Raw genomic sequence first — 23887 nt, forward strand, 5'->3', positions numbered from 1 at the left:
ATTGAGCCTAACTTTATTTATTTACATTTACTACTATACTCTAAAGTAACTTCTGTAATGCTTCTATTTCATCTGGGTGTCTACGGCCTGCCTAAACTCCCAACAGACCCTGGATAGCTTTTTGATTGTGCACATGGGAGATAAGATGTAGCCTAGAGTACGGTACTGTCAAATACATACAGTGGGGGTAAAAATGATTTGATCCCCTGCTGATTTTGTACGTTTGCCAACTGACAAAGAAAAGGAGTGTCTCAGCACAGCAACCGCTCTTTCTGCTGCCTCATTTCAACAGTCTTTCTGTGGCCTCATTTCAACAGTCTTTCTGCTGTCTCATTTCGACCGTCTTTCTGCTGCCTCATTTCGACCGTCTTTCTGCTGCCTCATTTCAAGCGCTCTTTCTGCTGCCTCATTTCAAGCGCTCGTTCTGCAGCCTCATTTCAAGCGCTCTTTCTGCTGCCTCATTTCACACTTGCAATGTGACTCTGGTTTATGTCTCTGGAGTCCGTACTTAATCGAGCTCCCCCACACACACACACACACGCACAAAATAAGCACTGACATCCGAATGTTCCATTGTGTGAACATAAGCCAATACGTGTAGTGCTTCATTGTTTTTATTTAACCTACTAGGCACCGGAGAACAGAGGCACAAGTCTAATTTTGTATACAAGCCCTTCAATGTTTTGCGGTCACTCTATCCCCAAAATAACCCGGCTGCACACAGGGACAGTTTAGGATGCGCCTCCCTCCCCTCCCGGTAGGGTTTTGGTAATCAAGTGACTATTAAAAGGCCGGCCAGCCCAGTGACATCATATAGTGATCGTTGAAGGGAGGTCGGCTGGATAGAATTATTGGACTCACCTTAATAATTTGTGTGGCTAATGAACGTCTGAATGCGCGTAACATGGACTTAAAATAACATTTTAAAAAGTATTACATTACATGTCCTGCGTCGTCACAGCCCACCGCACATTTTTTAAATCCAAGTCACTGAGAAATTTGTAACTATTGTTTGCCTATTTCTTCAAGCAGCTTTGACAGCTATTGTAGCTGTGAATAATGTCAAAATGTCTACCAAATGACCAGATATTCAGGCAACATAGTAAATCACATTTGTAGTGAGTGCGTTTGTTTTCAACTATCTACAGCAAAGTATAGCCTCTTTTTAAATTCAAACTAAGTTCTCCTAAGATACACTTTAAGGAGGTAGTGTTTCACATATTTTCAGGAAAGGGTCTGGGATTGCCGTTTTTGCATCAGGGAGGGGCTGGTTCCATCATTGAACAGAGAAGAGTTTTGACTGGACTGAGTGGTAGTTGCCCTCCCTGATGAGGAAAAGTCGCACACTACCAATGTGGTAGTGAAGGAACCTGCGTTGATGTTTGCAGAGAACAACTGGGTGTTATCTAGGGCAAAACTAAGGTTCTTTGCACACTGGGAGCTCTTACTTGTTGAGGTTGTGGGCCAACAGCTTAGCTAAAATATCTGCCTATTTGGGTGTCAGAAAGTGGGAATGAGAAGAGTGAAGTGTCATCCTCAGTGGTAGAAGCAACCAAGTGAGAATATGACAGACTGAGTGACTTTGTGTTTAGATAAAAGCAGCTATTTTGGGGGAATCATTGATGTTTAGAATGGCGACTTCTGAGCATTTTTTCCCTTTTGGGCATATGTATTTATTTTTAACTCATAAAAGAATAATGCAATTCGATCACGCAATTGATCAACTATATAACTACTTTCTGATATTTGGCATGATTGTGTAGTTTTGTTTTTAGCAACTGAGGAATAAAATAATTATTCAGCCAGACTTATGTTTTTGTAAATGACTATTACTCCTTAGGAGAATGAGAGACCAATCATGCCCATTGCATCACATAGTATTCCTTCTTGGCTAGTAAATAAGAGGATTTCTGGGAAAGTTCTTGGAATTGAACCGCAATAGCGGCCAAGTTTTCCAAATGGCTAGCAAAGATTTTGCGGAATAAAAAAAAGAACTCAAACCATGTTTGAAAGAGAGAAAGACAGAGAGTTATATTGTACTTTCCCAGGAAATTAGTGAGAACATTATCAAGCACTGCTGATTAAGTCCTCCCCCAGTTGTAACAATGCAGAGCTCTGCAAAGATGGCTGCCTCCCTCCTTCCCTTGAGCCCCTTAAAACGGTGTCCCAAATGGCATCCTATCGTCTGTATACTGAAGCGCACCATTTTAGACCAGGACCCATGGGGAAATAGGGTGCACTTTGGGACAAAATGGTATTAGCCTGAAACATTGGCAGCGCTCCTTCTGCTTCTCAAACCTGAGTGGACAAAGTAAAGGAAAGAGAAGGAGGATTTAGTCTAACCCTAAAAAAACCAGATCCTGTTCAGTGCCAGCAACACCACTAGTTAGAGTCAAGCAACATTCCCATGTGCAGCATTCAATAGCATCCCTGTGTTTTTTTGCCAATTTGAGGAGAAAAAAATCTCCTCAAAGAAAGACCAGTCTGTCATCCCTTTATTTGCCATCTCTTTGACCCAGACAGCTCAGGATTTCTTTACCCATCTTGCCCAGTTGCTCCAAATACTGTTGTTCCTCCACTTCACAGACACTGTTGTGGCTTTTGGATGGAGATTTAGCCTGCTACAGTCAGTATCTGAGATGTTGATGAATTCCTATTCAGAGTCTGAGGCTGGCTAAATGTACTTTTTAAATTCCAATTTGTACACACCTTCCTCAATTTCGTCATATCCAGTTGGATCTATGCCAATGTTTCATCACAACTCCCAACTCATTCTGTAGAGTGGAAAATGAAGGAAAGCCTTCCTCCCAGCCATTCTGCTTCTTCACCCACCCTTCTCTTTCATCCAGGAACGTTTAAGGAAATACATCAAAAGGTTATTAGGAATTTCTAGGAAATTAGGAAAGATTCATTTATTTGTTTATTTATATATATATATATATATATTTTTTTTTTTTACAAATGAACACTACCCAAATAAACTGCTTTTTTTGAGTTTCAGGTGCCTAAGACTTTTGCATATTAATGTATGTTTTCCTGAGCATTCTAACTAATTTTAAAAGACAAAACGTATAGGCTTTTACGGAGGTTTTAGTCAGAATTCAAAAGTTGGGGCACCGAGGGGTTAGAGGAACACAGAGGGGTTAGAGGGACACAGAGGGGTTAGAGGGGCACAGAGGGGTTAGAGGGGCACAGAGGGGTTAGAGGGGCACAGAGGGACACAGAGGGGTTAGAGGGACACAGAGGGGTTAGAGGGGCACAGAGGGGTTAGAGGGGCACAGAGGGGTTAGAGGGGCACAGAGGGGTTAGAGGGACACAGAGGGTTTAGAGGGACACAGAGGGTTTAGAGGGACACAGAGGGTTTAGAGGGACACAGAGGGGTTAGAGGGACACAGTGGAGTTCAGTGTATGTTTCAACCCCCATGTAGTGGACATCACCACTGGTTCTACAAACAGTCACAGCAGTCATAAGCTAGCTCACCTGAATCCAGCAGCCAAGGACTCGATAATTAGTTGACGAGTTCCTTTAGGTCTACCAGCTCTGGGAAACATCAAATGCATAGTAGGGGAGGTTGAGACCCACTGGTTTAGAGCAGGTCTGGTTTAGAGCAGATCTGGCTTGCTCCAGTAATAGCTGCCTATTGTCTCCTGTGTTGTTGTAATGGGCTGAACAAAAAGCTGTGAATCATCCACTTACCCACAGTGATACTATTAGCTTATTTACACGAACAGAGCTCCACAACTTTTTTGTACAGGTATAGTAGCATGGTTTCTTTTATATCTATGAGCGGTTGAGAGGGTTTAATTTTTTTACCTCTGTTTACTCAACACGGTCTCAATCGGTGTGGCGGTTTTCCCACTTATAAAAAGCTCAGTTCCGTCAGTGTTGACCTTCTGGGTTTGTGTCTGTCTTTATTCCTGTCTGTCTGTTGTGGATTCTGGTGTGTATGATACCCTATGCCCAGTAGGTGGGTGGTTAGAGTGTTGGACCCGTAATCGAAAGTTTGCTTGTTTTGAATCATCGTCAAAATGTGCTTTGAGCAAGGCACTTCATCAGGCTTCCCCAGTGTTGGATGAGTTTGTCTGCTGAATCACCATGTGAATATGTCCAGAAATATTCTGATTTTCCAAGTCCTGTGTCCAGGTTGTGCAGTCTGACGCTGAAGAAACTGGTGGTTCTGAGGGAGCTGGACAAGGAGCTCATCTCTGTGGTAATCGCTGTGAAGATACAGGTATGTCTGTTGCACTGTTGATTTTCTAGAGCTGCTCAGAAGTTACACTAACATTCTAGACCTGTGACATGTACTGGGCTATATGGGATTTTATATTGGATGTGGGATTTTATATTGGATGTGGGATTTTATATTGGATGTGGGATTTTATATTGGATGTGGGATTTTATATTGGATGTGGGATTTTATATTGGTTGTGGGATTTGATATTGGTTGTGGGATTTGATATTGGTTGTGGGATTTGATGTTGGATGTGGGATTTGATGTTGGATGTGGGATTTGATGTTGGATGTGGGATTTGTTGTTGGTTGTGGGATTTGTTTGATGTGTGATTTGATGTTGGATGTGTGATTTTGGTATTGTATGTGTTATTTGATATGGGATGTGTTATTTGAAATCGGTTACACTGTGTTATACTGTATGTGATACAATGTGATATTTGCTGTCTGATATATGATATACATTATGTCATGTGGGATCTGTGATTCAATCTGTGATATGTATACAATGTGATGTATGGTGTGTGTCACGTCTGACTTTGTGATGTGAGATTTTAATGTGGCGTCACATGGTGTATGATTCCTCAGGGCTCCAAGAGGATCCTGAGATCTCATGAGATAGTTCTGCCCCCTAGTGGATCAGTGGAGTCAGACCTGGCTCTCACGTTCTCACTGCAGGTAAACCCCACAGAAACGCGGAGAGACCCAGGCCTGAACATGCAGCTGGGTTCATACGCATTTTACTCGTCATTTTCTTCGTTCTTCCGTTTGAATACATTTTGATAAAACTTCTGCCCTCCTGTATCGTCTTTTCCTTCACCCACCCGTCCTCCCTAAATCCTCAGTACCCCCACTTCCTGAAGAGGGAGGGCAACAAGCTCCAGATCCTCCTTCAGCGGAGGAAGAGGTACAAGAACAGAACCATCCTGGGTTACAAGACCTTGGCGGTGGGGACAATTGACATGGCTGAGGTACGTTGTAGGCTCCACAGATATGGTTTCAGGGTGAGGTGCCGTGCGTTAAAGTCTGGGTGAAATCTTTGTGAACAATGTTCACATTTTGGGCTGCTGAACTACCAAGACTAATTATTTCAGATTAGATTTTGGGTTTTGAAATTCAACGTAGCGGTCGTCCTTATCATTTTTTTTTTTTTTAAGATCCAGATGAGACACAGATGGTCTCGGTGCTGTTGGTGTTTTTTGTCATGTGGAGAATTCATGATTAAATCGTTTTCAGATGTCTTTCCTCCCTGCTAATTTCGGCTCGTCTCCCCAGTTCCCCTCGTTCTGTTCCTCTGTAGTGAAGAGTCGACAGGAGCAGAATGGTTTCTTTTTAAACTAAACCCGTCTCCCCCTCCCTTTCCTTCTCCCTCCCTGTCTCCCCTTCCCTTCTCCCTCCCCGTCTCCCCCTCCCTCCCCGTCTCCCCCTCCCTCCCCGTCTCCCCTTCCCTCCCCGTCTCCCCCTCCCTCCCCGTCTCCCCCTCCCTTCCCTTCTCCCTCCCCGTCTCCCCCTCCCTTCCCTTCTCCCTCCCCGTCTCCCCCTCCCTCCCCGTCTCCGTCTCCCTTCCTGTCTCCCTTCCCATCTCTCCCCCCTGTCTCCCCCTCCCTTCCCCCCTCCCTCCTCGTCTCCCCCTCCCTTACACTCTCCCTCCCTGTCCCCGTCTCCCTTCCCGTCTCCCTTCCCGTCTCTCTCCCCCGTCTCCCCCTCCCTTCCCCTCTCCCTCCCTTCCCCTCTCCCTCCCCGTCTCCCCCTCCCTCCCCATCTCCGTCCCCCATCTCCGTCTCCCTTCCCGTCTCTCCCCCCCATCTCCCCCTCCCTTCCCTTCTCCCTCCCTGTTTCCCCCTCCCTGTTTCCCCCCTCCCTCCCCCCCGTCTCCCCCCCCCCCCCGTCTCCCCGTCAACCAGGTGATGCAGTGTCCAGCGGAGGGGGGTCAGGTGCTGTCTCTCTGCAGCAGCCAGAAGGAAATGCTGGGGAAGGTAGCGGAGATCTGGATCTTCTCTCTGTCCAGCCAGCCCATTGACCACGAGGAGGCAGCTCTGCAGGACGGAACCAAGGTCAAATGTTCTGGTACGTTCTGAACAGTACGACGGGTTTCATATCATCACGGAAGGCAGTGAACTAGAATCACAAGCTTTTACACAACGTGGCTCTGCTTAATTGATCGATTAAAACGTGATTAATTATTGATAGTTTCTTACCATAAATCCAATTCCAAATGCTTAGTGTAAAATATTTAAAGGAAAGATAATGTGTTTCTTGACTATTATAAAATGAAGACGTATTTTTGTACATTTTAGTTATTTAGCAGACATTATCCAGTGTTACAGTTGAGTCTTACAGTGGCGTATTTCGGATAGTTCTAACAGTGACTTATCAATCAATCAGATTTATTTTATAGCCTGAACCCGAAAGAAATTGATGCACAGTATCTAGGAAAGACTGCCTAATGGGATCAGAACCTGGGACGACCATTAGAGATGAGCTGGACTCTGGGGGTTGGCCCGTCTTCTTCTCGCTGGGTGAAGATTAAAAGAGTGAATTCTCTTTTTGCGCCACATCAATATTTTTCTGGACAGGAACTAAATGTGCAATGCCACCAGGATGCTCCACACGGGGTTGGGCTCCACGTGGGGTTGGGCTCCACGTGGGGTTGGGCTCCACATGGGGAAAATAACAAAATCTTATTTTCAATTAGGTCTGTTGACAGGAGGCCACGGAGCTGGGTAAGCAGAGCTGGGATAAAAAAAGTGCCCAGTCAGCCATCCCATCTGGCTGCCCTCTAGTGCACTGAGCCCTGAGTAAAACCCTTTAACTGAGCCCTGAGTAAAACCCTTTAACTGAGCCCCGAGTAAAACCCTTTAACTGAGCCCCGAGTAAAACCCTTTAACTGAGCCCCGAGTAAAACCCTTTAACTGAGCCCCGAGTAAAACCCTTTAACTGAGCCCCGAGTAAAACCCTTTAACTGAGCCCCGAGTAAAACGCTTTAACTGAGCCCCGAGTAAAACCCTTTAACTGAGCCCCGAGTAAAACCCTTTAACTGAGCCCCGAGTAAAACCCTTTAACTGAGCCCCGAGTAAAACCCTTTAACTGAGCCCCGAGTAAAACCCTTTAACTGAGCCCCGAGTAAAACGCTTTAACTGAGCCCCGAGTAAAACCCTTTAACTGAGCCCCGAGTAAAACCCTTTAACTGAGCCCCGAGTAAAACCCTTTAACTGAGCCCCGAGTAAAACCCTTTAACTGAGCCCTGAGTAAAACCCTTTAACTGAGCCCTGAGTTAACCCTTCTGTTGTTTGCTCCTTGGGGTTTAAGGCCGGGTGTCTCTGTAAAGCACTTTGTGACAACTGCTGTTGTAAAAAGGGCGTTATAAATACATTTTATTATTATTATTATTATTGAGTAAAACCCTTTAACTGAGCCCTGAGTAAAACCCTTTAACTTGGTTCACCAAAGGTACTTTTATTTTATTTTTATTTTTTTACGTAAATCAGGCGTTCCTGTGTGAGATCACGCATCCATGAGCCCTAATGACATAATGTCACATCCTATATTTTGAACCTCACTATTGCTCATGAAATCTCAAAGCCACAGACTGACTACGCTGTAAGATGAGTGACTCAACGATCCTATGAGGGATCTTCTCCAGGGAAGCTTCCCAATGACACCCTTTTCCTCATGCATGCCCAATGAAGGGAGTGTGTCATTTTGGATGTAGCCCACATCAGGTAGGCAGCGGTTGGTTAAACATGTCTGTCTGTGTGTGTCTGTTCTTAGATAACTATTCAGAGGAGGAGTACGAGAGTTTTTCTTCGGAGCAGGAGGCCAGTGATGACGCTGTTCAGGGCCAGGTCAGCGCGCGCGCACACACACAGAGGCATGACTCCTGTAGCAAAAATTACGCAACCCCCAGCTGTTCCTCAACCTCTTGGGGACACCCAACCCTTCCTCATCCCCTCTGAGGCTCTCGGCCGTTTCTCATCCCCTCGGGGAGGCCCAGCCGTTCTTCATCCGCTTGGGGCCCCCCAGCCGTTCCATGCATTTGAACAATTTGTTGATTTGCAGTAAGTACGGACAACAACAAAAAGTGTAATCAAGTTGAATCACGTGGACAAATCACTAGGACTGTAACTAGGTACATGGGGGGGGGGGTTCCGCGCTACAACCGAACTCTGAAGTTTCTGGGCCTCCTCAAGGAGAGGTTTGAGAACCACTGCATAATGGTACAAAGAAACTCCAGGGTGTAATCTGCATGCTTCAAGATATTCTCTGTGTTTAATCTGGCCTTGTGCCCAGGATCTGGAGGATGATGAGTACGATGTGAGGAAGCCTAAGAAGCAGAGAAGGTCCATTGTCAGAACCACCTCCATCACCAGGGTAAGACCAGAACCAGATCGCCTGGCCTCTGCCTTGAAGTGTAGCCTCAGCACATCTTTGGGAGCTTTACATGAGACCTCATGTAAAGCTCCCAAAGGTTCCCTGTAAAAACATGCAGTGATTATTCAGCCTTGTTTTTAGTCTAAGAGGCTTTCTGCTGGCAATGTGAAAGCGCGGTATTGGTACCACTACTTCCTGATGGCAATCCTGTTCGCAATATGGTCGCACTGCAGTGATATATCTACTTCCTGTGGGCAATATGACAACAGTGCAGTGTTACCTCTACTCCCTGTTGTCAATATGGAAATCCTACTGTGGTACCTCTACTTCCTGTTGGTGACAACCACTTTCTTGACAGTTGTTGTTCACTAGTTAACTGCCTAGATCTAGCCCGATTGGGCTAAATCTAGGGAGTTACAAACCCCTCCCCTGGTTACCGGCAGGCTGTTGAAAATCCTATATGCCTTTAGTTTGAGGTGGCATTGTTTTATCTGCTTTGACAGTTTCTGTGTCCTGTTTTCTTTTTAGCAGCAGAACTTTAAACAGAGAGTTGTGGCCCTGCTGAAGAGGTTTAGAGTCTCAGATGAGGTAAAGCATTTCTAAGTGCAATACTCTTTGTTTCAGAAAATGTCACATTGCTATTTTCATCTCCTGTGTGATTCTTATCCTGTGAGTTCAAGCTGTCAGAATATGTTTACTGGTGTGCCTGTTTTTCTCTCTCTTCCTGACTGTCTCTCTTCATCTCCCTGTGCTTGTTTGTCCCTCTCTTCCTGACTATCTCTGTCTCTGTATGTCTCCCTGTGCTTGTTTGTCTCTCTTTTCCTGACTATCTCTGTCTCTCTTCGTCTTCCTGGGCATGTTGTCCAGGTGTTGGACTCGGAGCAGGACCCAGCTGAACCTCCTCCGGAGGTGGAGGAAGATCTGGATCTGGAGAGTCTGGAGTTTGAGAACCCCAGTGACAGCGGACCAGACTTGGACGATGACGACAGCGTCCTCAGTACCCCCAAACCAAAACTGAAGTTAGTTGGAGTGTCTCCTCAAATTGTGATTAAGTTAGAAAAAAATACTAATGGGGATTTATTTATTTTTTACATATTTATTTTTTTTACAAAAATTACAATTGAGGTTGGGTTTAGAATTAGGATTAGGCATTACTGGTTTAGTTTAGGAGTTGTTAGGTTATTGAGGTTAGGATTTGTAAAAGTAGTATTTCTTGTTAAGGTTAATCAACTTTGGTGTCCCTATTTTAATAGCTAATTAAACGTATGTGTGTCTGTTTGGCCCATAAAGCAGAGATAAGAACCCTTTGGTTCTGATGATTTAACGTCTTGTTCGTGTTATTATGGTTACTGTAGCTCATATACTTTGTGTATATGTTTGGTGTTGCTGGCCTTTTCATGTATTCCATTCATTTCATATCTTATTCTATATGTTGTTACTGTCTGTTTTGTCTTCCAGGCCATATTTCGAGGGCCTCTCCCTCTCCAGTTCTCAGACAGAGATCGGCAGCATCCACAGCATCCGGAGTCACAGAGAACCCCCCAGTCCGGTGAGTCACAGAGAACCCCCCAGTCCGGTGAGTCACAGAGGACCCCCCAGTCCGGTGAGTCACAGAGGACCCCCCAGTCCGGTGAGTCACAGAGGACCCCCCAGTCCGGTGAGTCACAGAGGACCCCCCAGTCCGGTGAGTCACAGAGGACCCCCCAGTCCGGTGAGTCACAGAGAACCCCCCGGTCCGGTGAGTCACAGAGAACCCCCCAGTCCGGTGAGTCACAGAGAACCCCCCAGTCCGCTGTGTCACAGAGAACCCCAACAGGCCAACAGAGACCACAAATGTGCTGGAAAAACACTGTAATATTCTCTGCTAAGCACATTATCTACAATATGTACACTTTTCTGATCCTAAATAGTAGGATAAGATCTTCCAAGGCATGGCTTGCACCAGTGACCAAATGTGAGATAAGTACACAGGGGTGTTAAGATCGTTAGCTCTCCCTGCTAATCCTTGGCATGTTGGTATAGGAAGCCGAATTCCCAAATTGTGACATAGACATCTCAAAAGAGGTGGGAGTAAAAACTATTCTGACAATACCTAGTTTACCCATTTAATGGATTTATGTACCTAGTTAACCCATTTCATGGACTTGCATACCTAGTTAAACCTTTTAATGGACATCTAGTGTGATTCTGGTGTTTCTGTTCTCCCTCCAGATGGACCCAGACAAGGCTAAGACGAGTGGGGCTAAGTTCCAGATGGACACCGCCTCGGATAATGGTTCATTGGTGAGAGTCATTATCTGCTGAAACTGCAGTTCATTCAAGTTATTCTTGATAACCCTCATAACTCCTTTCTCCCATTTCATTTCAGTTCGTTACCCCATTATTTATCCCTTTGGGCTGTTATGTCGTCGGTTTGGACATTTTGCTGCCCTCCCTGCGTATTACAGAGTACAAAGAAACTGCCACGTCCTAAACAAAATATTGTCCCTGTCATTGCTCCATCCCAGCATGAAGAGCAGCCGGAGGCTGTGACGCCAACAACAGAACTGGAGATGGACAACATGGACACCTTCCTGGAGAAGCTGCCCCCTACTGGCAAGATGAAGAAGACAGAGTCGCTCATCATCCCCTCCAACAGGTGGTAAATGCCGGCAGATGCCCTAATTTAACAAGTGACACTGAAAGTTAATACTTGGCCATAAGTTTTTTTCATCAAATGTCATGGGAGGCCATTTCATAATGCAGAAAAAAATCTTAAATAACTTCATGTAGCCGTTTGTTGTAGCTCTCTATTACATTGCCTGGGAGGAAATGTTCCACTCTTCTTTATAGTAATGCTACAACTGTCATTTTTGAGGGCTTTCTTGAATGTTCAGGCCACTCTAATTCCCCCCACATTATTTCTGCAAGATTTAGTTTGGGCTTTGTCTAGTCCATTCCATAACCCACATTTTGCTATTCTATTGTAGCTATGTTTGTGTGTTTTGGATCAATGTCCTGTTTCAAGATCTATGTTAGCTTTGGATTCATTCTCGGATAACGTTCTCCTCAATAATTCTCTGGTAAAACATGGAATTCATCGTTGACTCAATGATGGCACGATGGCCAGGCCCTGAGGCAGCAAAGCAGCCCCAAACAATAATGCCACTGCCTCCGTGCTTTATGGCTGGTATGAGGTTCTTCTGTTGAAAGGCAATGTTTCTTAGCCAACATTGTGTTTGGCTTTGAGGCCAATCAACTCCGTCTGTCTAGAGCAAATTGTTCCAGTAGTTGTTTTTACTGAGGTGTTTTCTGGCAAAAGTCAGTGGTCTTTATATTATTAGTAGATGCATTTTCATTCCTGACCTCCCATGTAGACCAGCTTTGTGCAGTTGTCTTTCTGACAGTTGACTCATGCATTTCAATTTCTTTATGTTACCTTGGGGTTCTTAGAGACATCTATAAGCGTCTTTTGTTCAGCTCTTGGCCTGAATTTTGTATGAAAAAGGGTCCCATGTAGATTGCCAGTGGTCTGACACTCTCCCCATTGGTAGATGATCCATTGTGAAGTGGAATGTACTTTGAACTGCTTGGAAATGGCATTGTAAGCCCTTCCAGACTCACAGGCATCAATAGTCTTTCTTCAAAGGGATTCTGATAGGTATTTTCATCTTGTCATGGTGTCTTATCTACCGGTATGGTTAAGACCAAACCAGACCAAGTTTCTAATCTTTATTTTGGAACCACTTTATGACAAACATTTTTGCATAAGAACATTTATTTCTGTTTATTTCAATAACATAAATGGTTTCAAAGTTAAACGTTTCTTTGTGATTTGTTCCATTTGGTTACATTTATCAATGAATATGTTTGGAATTTAGCTTTGCAGGCAATGTTCTTACTTGTTGACATGTAGACAACCCTACTAATGACATGTAGACAACCCTACTAATGACATGTAGACAACCCTACTAATGACATGTAGACAACCCTACTAATGACATGTAGACAACCCTACTAATGACATGTAGACAACCCTACTAATGACATGTAGACAACCCTACTAATGACATGTAGACAACCTTACTAATGACATGTAGACAACCCTACTAATGGTATGTAGACAACCCTACTAATGGTATGTAGACAACCCTACTAATGGTATGTAGACAACCCTACTAATAACATGTAGACAACCCTACTAATGACATGTAGACAACCCTACTAATGGTATGGTAATTACTGGATTGATAAGATCAGCGGTTCTCAAACCTGTCCTTGGGGATCAGCAGATGTTTCACATTTTTGTTGGTAACATCTGTTTCACCTAATCAAGGGAGTGGTAATTAGTTGACAAATTAAATCAGGTGTCCAAGCTCTGGAAATGCTGTTCATAGCTGTTCATAATAGATGTGTGGCATGGGCCAAGGCTAAAAAAACAGCCTTCATTTCTGACTGGCAAACTTTTGATGAGACAGTACTGTTTGTAGAAACACATCATGTCTTCCATCTCAGCATAGAAACACAACTTTCTGGACTCTTAAGTCAGTGCTAGATTATGGTGGTGCACTGTTTTTTCAGGCTTTAGTGTTGGTATTGAAAACTCTGTCATGCAGCTTTGTGTTTTTTTTCTTTACTGGTGCAAACCTTTGCACACACCATTGTCTTTCATATACTTCAGTTGGCTGGGACTGACTTCCAGAAGTCCTTGAGATACCACAGGTTTATTCAGAGTTAGGAGGAAGTGGTTTCCTCCGCTTATTGAATCTCTTGCAGCGTGACGGTCAGATAGATGTTCTGGTGCCTATAAGGCAATTTAAATGTTTGATAAATTACCTTTTTATAGTTCACTGTGATTGCTTTTCTTTTACTGTTTGTGTATTTCACACCTGTGTCGTTTTTCTTACTGATGTAATAGAGGGCTCAACCGTAAAACATTGATTTCTCTGTACAGATTATGGTTGAACTAAAAATATTTCTAGTTTTGTAATTCTCCAGCTGTCTACCTGGATCTTTCCTCCATTGGATGAAACTCCAGTTCCCGTTCTCCTCACCGTAGTGTGGTCATGTCTTCCTCAGGCAAGAACCTAAGCTGGCGGGGAGGAGAGGGAGGAGTACATCCCTGAAGGAGCGGCAGCCTAGCAGACCCCAGAACGAGAGAGCCAACAGCCTGGACAACGAGCGCTCCCTTGACACGCGATGCCATCTCCAGGTAAGACGAACAAACCGGAGTAGAGATGTTTTTAATTCATCCCAGGGCAGTTGACAAAGGCCATTACCATCCCAGAGAGGGCTGCTCTGTTGCCTGGCCTTGTGTCAGACACAAAACCCCCCTTTCAAAATGGAAATTTTGAAATATTTTCCCGTCCACTAAGTGTGCTGCTCCTTTGCAGATCCCCAGGAAGACTGTGTATGACCAGCTCAACCACATCCTGGTGTCTGACGACCACCTGCCTGAAAGCATCATCCTCATCAACACGTCTGATTGGCAGGGCCAGGTAACAGACTGGAAGTGACACACAGGAAGTGACATACTGGACATCACGGTCTGGCTGCTTTTGTTTTATTCATATGGCAAAACAACAAAAGCGTTCAGCCGTATCCATAACTATCGCAAGGAAAATCAATTGACTAAATTATTGATTCATGTTGGGTTTCTCCTGTGATCACAGTCTTGTTTTTTCCCCTCCCTCCTGGTCCAGTACCTGTCAGATGTCCTCCAGAACCAGCACCTCCCAGTGGTGTGTACCTGTACTACAGCAGACATCCAAGCTGCCTTCAACACCATTGTCTCACGCATTCAGAGATTGTAAGTCTTCTCCTCTACTCTTTTCTCTCCTAGTCCCTACTGTTGAGAAGCATCCCCACAGCATGGTGCTCCCACCACAGTGCTTCACTGCAGGGATAGTATTAGCCAGGTGATGAACAGTACCTTGTTTTCACCAGACGTAGTGCTTGGTATTCATGCATAGTAGTTATCATTTGATTTGGTCTCATTAAACCAAATCATATTTTTCCTCATACTCTCACAGTCCTTCAGGCAGCATGTCATATGCCTTTTATTAAAGAGTGTTTTCCATCTAGCCAGTCATAAAGGCCTGAATGATGGAGTCCTGCAAAGATGGGTGTCCTTCTGGTAGGTTCTCCCATCTCTGCAGAGAAACACTGTTAGAGAGGCCAATGGGTTCTTAGTCACTGTCTTGCTTGGTAACTTAGTTTGGCGGATGGCCAACCAGGAAGAGTATTAGTGGTTGCAAACTTCTTCCGTTTCACAATGATGGAGCTCACTGTGAACTTTCAGTGCTATAGCAATTTTTTAAAATAATATTCCCCCCGATCTATGGCTCAACACAATTCTAGGTTTATTGCAATTTCTTTGGACATCATGGCATGTTTTTTTGCTCTGACATGCATTGTGAAGTATGGGACCCTATTGCAGACAGATGTGTGAATTTCTAAATAATTTCCAGTCAATTTAATTTGCCACAGGTTGATTTCAATCAAGATCTAACAGATATCTCAGGGATAGTCAAAAGAAAAGGGAGACAATTTGGAGGGTTGTGGCAAAGGGTTGTGGTGGAAATATAGGTTTTTCCCCTACTCAAACTCAAAATCAAGTAGGAGGCTCAAACTGTTTCACAATAATCAGTTTATTACTTGCAAGTAGAGAGACACCATCAGTACGAAATGGATGAAAGTTCTGAGGCATATCTCAGAAAGCATCGTTTTTATACAGTCCAAGGCACAGCCCGTGATTGGAAACAGTTACAACATTGGTTATAGAATATACTTCAACTTCTTCATTGCTGTATTTTAATCGTTAGTCTCGCAACGCATCTTCCGCATTCTAACTTAAGACAGAAACCACATTAGTGTATACAGTGTATTAATTTTGGCAAGTGAAAGTTATACAATGTGTTTATGCTTCATACATTTTAATAGCTGATCAGTCATTTTTCTATTACAGGGTCTAAAAACTTCTGTATAACAGATTCAGTTTTTCACCTTAAATACACTTCTAAAAACTTGGGTTTTATGGGGTATTGTATGTAGATTGATAGCAAAATTATGCATGGACTGATAATATCAATATAAAATCAGTATCAACTAGTTTGGTGCCTGGACCCGAATTGAGCCAGGTTGTCTTAGCTGCAGTAACATGGTAATGCTTGAGGAAACAGTGTGTATTACATGTTACCAGTAATTATTTTAGTGGGCTGAGATCAATTCAACACAGTGAATTTTCATTGCATGTGCTCTAAGTATTCCAAGTGGGAATGAACCTATGACCTTGGCCTGCCTGTCTGTCTGCTCTAAGTAATCCAAGTGGGAATAAACCTATGACCTTGGCCTGCCTGTCTGTCTGCTCTAAGTAATCCAAGTGGGAATGAACCTATGACCTTGGCCTGCCTGTCTGTCTGCTCTAAGTAATCCAAGTGGGAATAAACCTGTGACCTTGGCCTGCCTGTCTGTCTGCTCTAAGTAATCCAAGTGGGAATAAACCTATGACCTTGGCCTGTCTGTCTGTCTGCTCGGGTAGCTGTAACTGTAACAGCCAGACGCCCATCCCCATAAAGATAGCTGTGGCCGGGCCTCAACACTACCTCGGCGCGGTTGTCCGGCTGTTTGTGGATCACCTCTCGCACAAGACACCTGATTGGCTGGGCTACATGAGGTTCCTTATCATACCACTAGGTGAGACATGGCGATTGGTGGATTGTGTTTGTATACCATCTATGTCATTTAGAGGAGTCAACTCAGCCCCTCACACACCCATGGCGCTAGGATTGTAGGAGTTACCACACTCTACCACCTGAGCCTCAGTGATGAAGGCCTAATCGGGGCCGCCTTAATGCATTTCGTTTAACAGGTAAACGACCGTCACATGGTCATCCATCTGAAAACTGCCTTTTAATTTGTCGTCTGTTTGCACACACTGTATGTTATGTAACACGTAGTGTTTTTCTGCATGGTCCCAACTAGTTATGCACAGAGATTGAAACTGTGTTTCTCTTCTTGTATTCACGGTGACCTAAAGGATGTTTCTCTGCTTATATTCACAGTGATCTAAAGGATGTTTCTCTGCTTGTATTTACAGTGACTTAAAGGATGTTTCTCTGCTTGTATTCACAGTGACCTAAAAGATCTTTATTCCGGTTATATTCTCAGTGACCTAAAGGATGTTTCTCTGCTTGTATTCACAGTGACCTAAAGGATGTTTCTCTGCTTGTATTCACAGTGAACTAAAGGATGTTTCTCTGCTTGTATTCACAGTGACCTAAAGGATGTTTTTCTGCTTGTATTCACAGTGACTTAAAGGATGTTTCTCTGCTTGTATTCACAGTGACCTAAAAGATCTTTATTCCGGTTATATTCTCAGTGACCTAAAGTATGTTTCTCTGCTTGTATTCACAGTGACCTAAAGGATGTTTCTCTGCTTGTATTCACAGTGACCTAAAGGATGTTTCTCTGCTTGTATTCACAGTGACCTAAAGGATGTTTCTCTGCTTGTATTCACAGTGACCTAAAGGATGTTTTTCTGCTTGTATTCACAGTGACTTAAAGGATGTTTCTCTGCTTGTATTCACAGTGACCTAAAAGATCTTTATTCCGGTTATATTCTCATTGACCTAAAGGATGTTTCACTGCTTGTATTCACAGTGACCTGAAGGATGTTTCTCTGGTTGTATTCACAGTGACCTGAAGGATGTTTCTCTGCTTGTATTCACAGTGACCTAAAGGATGTTTCTCTGCTTGTATTCACAGTGACTTGAAGGATGTTTCTCTGCTTGTATTCACAGTGACCTGAAGGATGTTTCTCTGCTTGTATTCACAGTGACTTAAAGGATGTTTCTCTGCTTGTATTCAGTGACCTAAAGGATGTTTCTCTGGATATATTCACAGTGACCTAAAGGATGTTTCTCTGGATGTATTTAGTGATTTAAAGAATGTTAAGGTAGTTGTATTTGCAGTGAATTTGTTTATCAGGTTGTTTTCACAGTGACTTAAAGGATGTGTCTCTCGTTCTATTTAGGATCTCACCCTGTCTCCAAATATCTTGGTACCATTGACTATCGATACAACAGTTTATTCCAGGATACGGCGTGGAGGGATCTGTTTCACAAGCCTGAAGCTCCAGCCATAGGTAGACCACACACACACACTCACACATACACACACAGTCATACACACACAGACACACACAGTCACAGACACACAGACACACACAGTCACAGACACACACAGACACACACAGTCACAGACACCACTCCATTAAAGGCAGATGTCTGTAGACAAGTGTACGTATTGGCTAGCCGATAGCGTCTCTGAAAACCAGAGCGTTTGTGTCTAATTTCCTGTTGGACAGACGGCATCAGTAAATGACTTAACGTCCCTGTGGTGTTCAGTGCAGGAGAGTCCCGACGTGGTTTCCAGGGTAACCCAGTACATGGTGGGGGCCAACGCCGCTCACCAACTCCCGATCGCCGAGGCCATGCTCACGTACAAACAGAAGAGGTAATACGGGTCTCCTGGGTGCTCACACGACACACAAGCTGTCATCGTCACAATGTATTGGTGATATTCAGCGTTCAGGAACGTCACCAGACTGTCAGAACCCTCACGGCTCAGTCCAGTCGCCATGGTCTGGGCCGGGGGGGGGCGGGGGGCGGGGGGCATACACACCAATAGATGTTTGATTGACTAATAAAGACTAAACTGTAAAACTGCATCAAGCAGCAGACTGTAAACTCTCCAGCGTCATCTTCAGGGGCCAGCCTGGAATTTGTGTTGCTTTGGAATGTTCGTAGTGCGAGCGCACAAGTTTACCAGAAACGCATTTTAATCTGGCACTGTAATTTGTAGTTTTTTTTTTTTTCTTCTTTTTAGTGCAGGCTATTCAACTCTGGTCCTCAGGGGTCGAAAACCTTCTGATTTTAATTCTCATCTACCAGGAAATTAACTACCAGGTGGATAGCTAAACCAGAATTGTTTGGACGTACCAGTATTGGAGTCGAACAGACCCCGTTTAGTGATGTCTTAATGCTAACACTTAGAATCAGTTAGAAAATACCGAAAACTTTACCAAAATGCCCAAGTTTTCTTGAAATTCCATCTGCGGTTTCCCCATCCAATTGCCAGAAACCTCTATCCAGGATTTATGTAGAATTCTGGGAGCGATACCAGAATTTTGCAATCCTTTGGGAGTCTGGTCAGTTCAGAAAACGAGCTGGTCTATGTGAATCCAGCATCACTGTCTGTCTGTCCATCACTGTTCGTAAATAACATGTTGTTTTTGTTTATGTTTTCTTTGCTTTCTTTGAAGGAAAAAGAGCTTTCATTTTGATTTTGCAGTAAGGTATTGTGGTCTGCTTAAGTCTGCTTCTCCTGGTGACTCCTGCTCTCTCCTTCCCCCTTTCTCCCTCCACACTTCCGCATTAGAGCAGATCTCTCTCTTCTCCTGGTGACTCCTGCTCTCTCCCTGCCCCTTTCTCCGTCCGCATTAGAGCAGATCTCTCTCTTCTCCTGGGCCACCTGCTAACAGAAACAAGCCGTACTCTGTCAACCTGTTAGCACAATTCTAGAACAAAACCTCTAGGAAGGGTAATTGTCTGGCCTTCGTCCATAGATTTTATAGAAAGACTCCTGGGCTCCAGGGGCCACACATGAATAATTAGCAGCTATGCTGCTTAATATGGGAGCTATAGTCTGTTGTTCAGGGGACCCCGAACCACAAAAAAGGTTGAATCTGTGAGAAGTAGACAGCTGAAGTGCCAGGTTGTCAGTTACAGCAACCCTTCTCTCGATCCTCGTCCCCTCCCACCTCTGTCTTTTCCTCCCCGGCTCCTTCCCTCTTGTTGCTCCTCCTCCTGCCCTCCTTCCGTTTCTCCTACTTGTTTACCTCTGTGGGACTTGATGACCCTAGACCAGCCACGCTTCCTGCTGGACATACGATCCTCTGTGATGTCACGCGGCGCAATGTAAACGTGCATGTCATTTGGCCGTACCCAGGGACGTCACCCGACTCACCAAACGCTTGGGACTCGGCTTGATTATCTTTCGTGTGGTGGTGGTGGGGGGCTTTTCGTACTACGCTGCACAGTTGAAACAAACCGTGCGCTGTCAGCTCTCGTTGCACATTTTCACTGATACGATCCCCTCTGGGTTATGTCAGGTGGAGGCTCGGGACTCGGGGCTAACCTAACACTGTCCGGGGCTGGAGTCTGGGTCAGGTGACGTCCCCGGGGGGGTCGGCCGCTGTGTTTACATGACTTGCATGTTGTCTTTTGTTTCGTTTTTTTTTTTTCCTCCAAAAGGCTGTACAGTACCTAACGTGATCTAGGATAGCACACACACACCCACTGAGCAGTTTGCCTTCGCTGTGACAGCTCTGACAGGGAGATGGATAAAGAGGTCCGGACTGGATTTCTGTCCCTTCGTCTTTCTTTCTCTTCCTCATTCTTTTCTTCTCTCTTTATCTCTGTCATTCTTTTCTTTCTCTCTTTTTTCTTCCTCTCCCTCCATCTCTCTCCGTCTTCGGAGCTCAGCCTGTGGGGGTGGGAACGGAGAACAGCAGTTATCTAGCTTACCTGGCAGACCTCCGACAGTTAACCAGATTCCAATTGGGACTTTTCCTCATGAAAAACCATTGAAGATGATTGGAGTTTACATTTTAGTGTACTCAAAAAATTTTGCTGATGGCATCCCTGTTATCTGCTGGACAATGACACGCCTTTTCCTGAAACACACCTGTGCATTGTGGACTTCCTGGTGGTGATGGTGGTGCTATCTGATTGGCTGCAGTAGGAACGAGAGGCTGGCTTGGTAGAGGGCAAGTGGTTGGCTGTGCAGCATGTATGTCTATTTCCCTGCTTCTCGGCCACCAATCAGATGTTGACTTGTTTGGTACTAGGGCCAATCAGGGTTTATGATTCACTTTTTTTCGTTGAGATTTGAAAGCAAAACCTGACTAACTGGTATGTATTTTTGGACGGTTTCACAAAGTGAATATGTTCTGCATCACTCATATTTTAGTATATTGGGTGTCAGATTGTTGGTCCAGGATTTGTTTTGGTGCTCCTGGCTCAGATACATTTGAAACAATGACCTATCATTGATTTAATCAAACCAGTCGAAGAATACAAAAACTAAATGTTTTTCTATTTGTGGTATGTGTAATTCAATTAAATCAGTCAGTTATTGGTCTACTTGCATATTTGGAAGGGTCACAGATTGTTCTTCTTTCAAAAGACAATAGTACTAATACTTCTAATACTAGTTAGTGGTTACTAAATAATCCTAATACTTTTAGTACTACTTAGTGGTTACTAATTATTCCCAATACTTCTAGTACTAGTTAGAGGTTACTAATTAATCCTAATACTTCTAGTACTAGTTAGTGGTTACTAATTAATACTAATTATTCTAGTACTAGTTAGTGGTTACTAATTATTCCAAATACTTCTAGTACTAGTTAGAGGTTACTAATTAATCCTAATACTTCTAGTACTAGTTAGTGGTTACTAATTAATCCTAATTCTTCTAGTACTAGTTAGTGGTACTAATTCATCGTAATACCTCTAGTACTAGTTATTGGTTACTAATCATCCCTTCACTTTCTCTTCATCAAGAGTCAAGTAAAGCCGAGTTGTATTAACCTGTAAACTCTTTCCATTATTCTTGTTTCAAATAAAGCCCATTCAATTTCTAATGTATAAGCCCATGAAAATATTGTAGAGACTATATTATGTTGCCTTTAAGCACAAAGTCCCCCATTTATAAATGTTTATATGACAGCAGCAAGTAAAGCCTTCCTCTGTGTGAAGTATAACGTGCTGACTAAGAGATGGTCTTACGGGGATTGATATTATTTACCTGCCACTCAACCCCCAGTATATCCTCCCCAACTCCACTTTCTTCCCAACATGTTTCTGTCAGGTCAGTGGGGCTGCAAAATTTCAATAACATTCCCAAAATCCCTAAGTTTTCCAGAAATCCAGTTTGATGGAATTTAGCTGGGTGTTTCTTAAACCTAGAACTTTCGCGGATTTTACCAGAATTTGGCAATACCGTCCCATGTACATTGAAACTACTAGGGTATAGAAGCACTCTGGCAGTCTTCAAGCTGATCTATCTGCCTCCGTGATCTCTAGAAATCCCAGAGAACGCTAAACCCTCTTACTGGATCTGTCCTAAATCTTTTTCTCCCTGCACATGCTACCTCTGTGTCCTGTTTTCCAATCTAAATGTACATGGTCCTGGCCTTCCTACAGCCCTGACGAGGACTCCTGTCAGAAGTTCATCCCCTTCATTGGAGTAAGTTCCTCTCTGTTACGATCATAGAAAGATGCTCTTTCTCTGTCCTGGAATCTGACCCAGAACCTATTTCCCTAGATGGTGAAAGTTGGCATTGTGGAGCCGTCTTCTGCAGCATCAGGTCAGACATGAGAACATCTGTTTCCATAACCAGTTATTAAGGTTGTTCTGGGGTAACATACACCGATCAGCCATAACATTATGACCACTGACAGGTGAAGTGAATAACACTGAATCTCATCATCATGGCATCTGTCAGTGGGTGGGATATATTAGGCAGCAAGTGAACATGCTGTGCTCAAAGTTGATGTATTAGAAGCAGGAAAAATGGGTAAGCATATGGATCTGAGCAACTTTGACAAGGGCCAAATTGTGATGGCTAGATGACTGTGTCAGAACATCTCCAAAACTGCAACCCTTGTGGGGTGTTCCTGGTCTGCAGTGGTCAGTACCTATCAAAAGTGGTCCAAGGAATCAGCGACTGGGTCATGGGCGGCCAAGGTTCATGTCGGGAGCGAAGGCTGGCCCGTGTGGTCCAATCCAACGGACGAGCTTAAAGGATGTGCTGCTAACGTCTTGGTGCCAGATACCACAGCACACCCTCAGAGGTCTAGTGGAGTCCATGTCTCGATGGGTCAGGGCTGTTTTGGCGGCCAAAGGGGGGACCTACACAATATTAGGCAGGTGGTCATAATGTTATGGCTGACCGGTGTACATGTAGGAGATGCTGTAGAGAGAGCTTTTAATGTGTGTGTGTGTGTGTGTGTGTGTGTACCCGTCCACATAAAGGTGATTCAGACGACGCAGCACCCATGGGGTCAGGCCCCCCATCTTCCACCCCACCTCAGGTGTCCCCAGCCCTGAAGGAAGCCTCCTGCACCCCTCCGTCCTCACCCTCCATCAATACCAGCTACAGGTACTGGTACACCCACCTTCGTACAACTGGCGCGTATATTTAACAACCGGTCCGTCCCCGGCTGGCAGAGGTGTAGCAATGTGGATAACCAGAGGTCAAGTAGACTGAGGTGGAAAGTGTTTGTTTTGCATTAAGCTGATCTTTTTCACATCTTGATGTCATACTATTTTTATTTCTCCTGATTCTCTTCATTGCTCTCTCTCTTTCCGTCTTACTTAACACTTTCTCTCACCTCCTCTTTTCCCCACCTCATCTCAGTCCCCCTCTCACCTTCATTTCTTTCTCTTCATCTTTTGCGATCCCTCTATCTTTCTCTCTTTTCATCCCTCTCTCCTAATCCCTCCCTTTTACCTTCTCCTTTCTTCCACTTCATCACTGTCTCCATAACCTGTCTTTTCACCCCTCTCTCTCTCTCTGTCTTTTCACCCCTCTCACTCACCTTCTCCTTTATTGTATTGTCTTCTGTTCTTCCCTCTGTGATGTGATGTCTGCTGGGTGTTGTAGTTCTCCCGGGGGCCCCCAGGGGGAGCTGATGGGTTTACAAGTGGACTACTGGGTGGCTCCCTCGCCGGCCGACAGGAAGAGAGACGTGGAGAAGAAGGACTCGTCCTCTAAGAACACCATGAAGTGCACGTTTCGCTCGCTGCAGGTCAGCAGGCTCCCACAGGCCGGGGTGGAATGGGGAGCACAGCAACAGCCCACCATGTCAATGACCGTGGTCATGAAGGAGAAGAATAAGAAAGGTAGCGTTGTGACCGCACTACATGCGACAGGTCAGATGAATTACGACCCTGTTTTCCGGAAAAGTTGGGACGCTGTGTGGAATGGAAACAAAAACAGAATGCAAAGATGTGCAAATCGTTTTAACCCTATATTCAATGGAAATCAATGCAGAGACCACAAAAATCAAATGTTGAAACTGAGAAATGTTATTGTTCCTTTTCACTTTGAATTTGATGCCAGAAGCACATTTCAATAGTGGAACATCTCACAACAAATTAGGTTAATTGGCAACAGGTCAGTAACATTATTGGGTATAAAAAGAGCCTTTCAGAAGTAAATATGGGGGAGAGGTT

At 44.3% G+C, this 23887-nt stretch overlaps 1 protein-coding gene across 12 annotated transcripts in view; it reads left to right on the forward strand.

Moving 5' to 3' along the window:
• pacs2 (phosphofurin acidic cluster sorting protein 2) overlaps positions 1 to 23887 on the forward strand; it is a 63162-nt gene that overhangs the window by 33811 nt on the left and 5464 nt on the right. The window contains exons 2-23 of one of the 12 annotated variants that reach the window (XM_034297563.1): positions 4133 to 4232; positions 4820 to 4909; positions 5077 to 5202; positions 6136 to 6298; positions 8003 to 8076; positions 8522 to 8602; positions 9131 to 9190; positions 9470 to 9621; positions 10061 to 10393; positions 10813 to 10885; positions 11110 to 11240; positions 13661 to 13793; positions 13975 to 14079; positions 14284 to 14390; positions 16122 to 16276; positions 17616 to 17726; positions 17989 to 18097; positions 18906 to 18938; positions 21853 to 21895; positions 21974 to 22016; positions 22685 to 22811; positions 23289 to 23554. In XM_034297563.1, the coding sequence (XP_034153454.1) occupies positions 4133 to 4232; positions 4820 to 4909; positions 5077 to 5202; positions 6136 to 6298; positions 8003 to 8076; positions 8522 to 8602; positions 9131 to 9190; positions 9470 to 9621; positions 10061 to 10393; positions 10813 to 10885; positions 11110 to 11240; positions 13661 to 13793; positions 13975 to 14079; positions 14284 to 14390; positions 16122 to 16276; positions 17616 to 17726; positions 17989 to 18097; positions 18906 to 18938; positions 21853 to 21895; positions 21974 to 22016; positions 22685 to 22811; positions 23289 to 23554 (2615 nt within the window). Of the gene's footprint in view, positions 1 to 4132; positions 4233 to 4819; positions 4910 to 5076; positions 5203 to 6135; positions 6299 to 8002; positions 8077 to 8521; positions 8603 to 9130; positions 9191 to 9469; positions 9622 to 10060; positions 10394 to 10812; positions 10886 to 11109; positions 11244 to 13660; positions 13794 to 13974; positions 14080 to 14283; positions 14391 to 16121; positions 16277 to 17615; positions 17727 to 17988; positions 18098 to 18905; positions 18939 to 21852; positions 21896 to 21973; positions 22017 to 22684; positions 22812 to 23288; positions 23555 to 23887 lie in introns of all 12 variants that reach the window. The other 11 variants (XM_034297564.1, XM_034297562.1, XM_029125670.2 and 8 more) reach the window with 11 other exon arrangements.

The sequence above is a fragment of the Esox lucius genome, chromosome 15, assembly GCF_011004845.1.
Source record: "Esox lucius isolate fEsoLuc1 chromosome 15, fEsoLuc1.pri, whole genome shotgun sequence".
NCBI classification, from domain to species: Eukaryota; Metazoa; Chordata; class Actinopteri; order Esociformes; family Esocidae; genus Esox; species Esox lucius.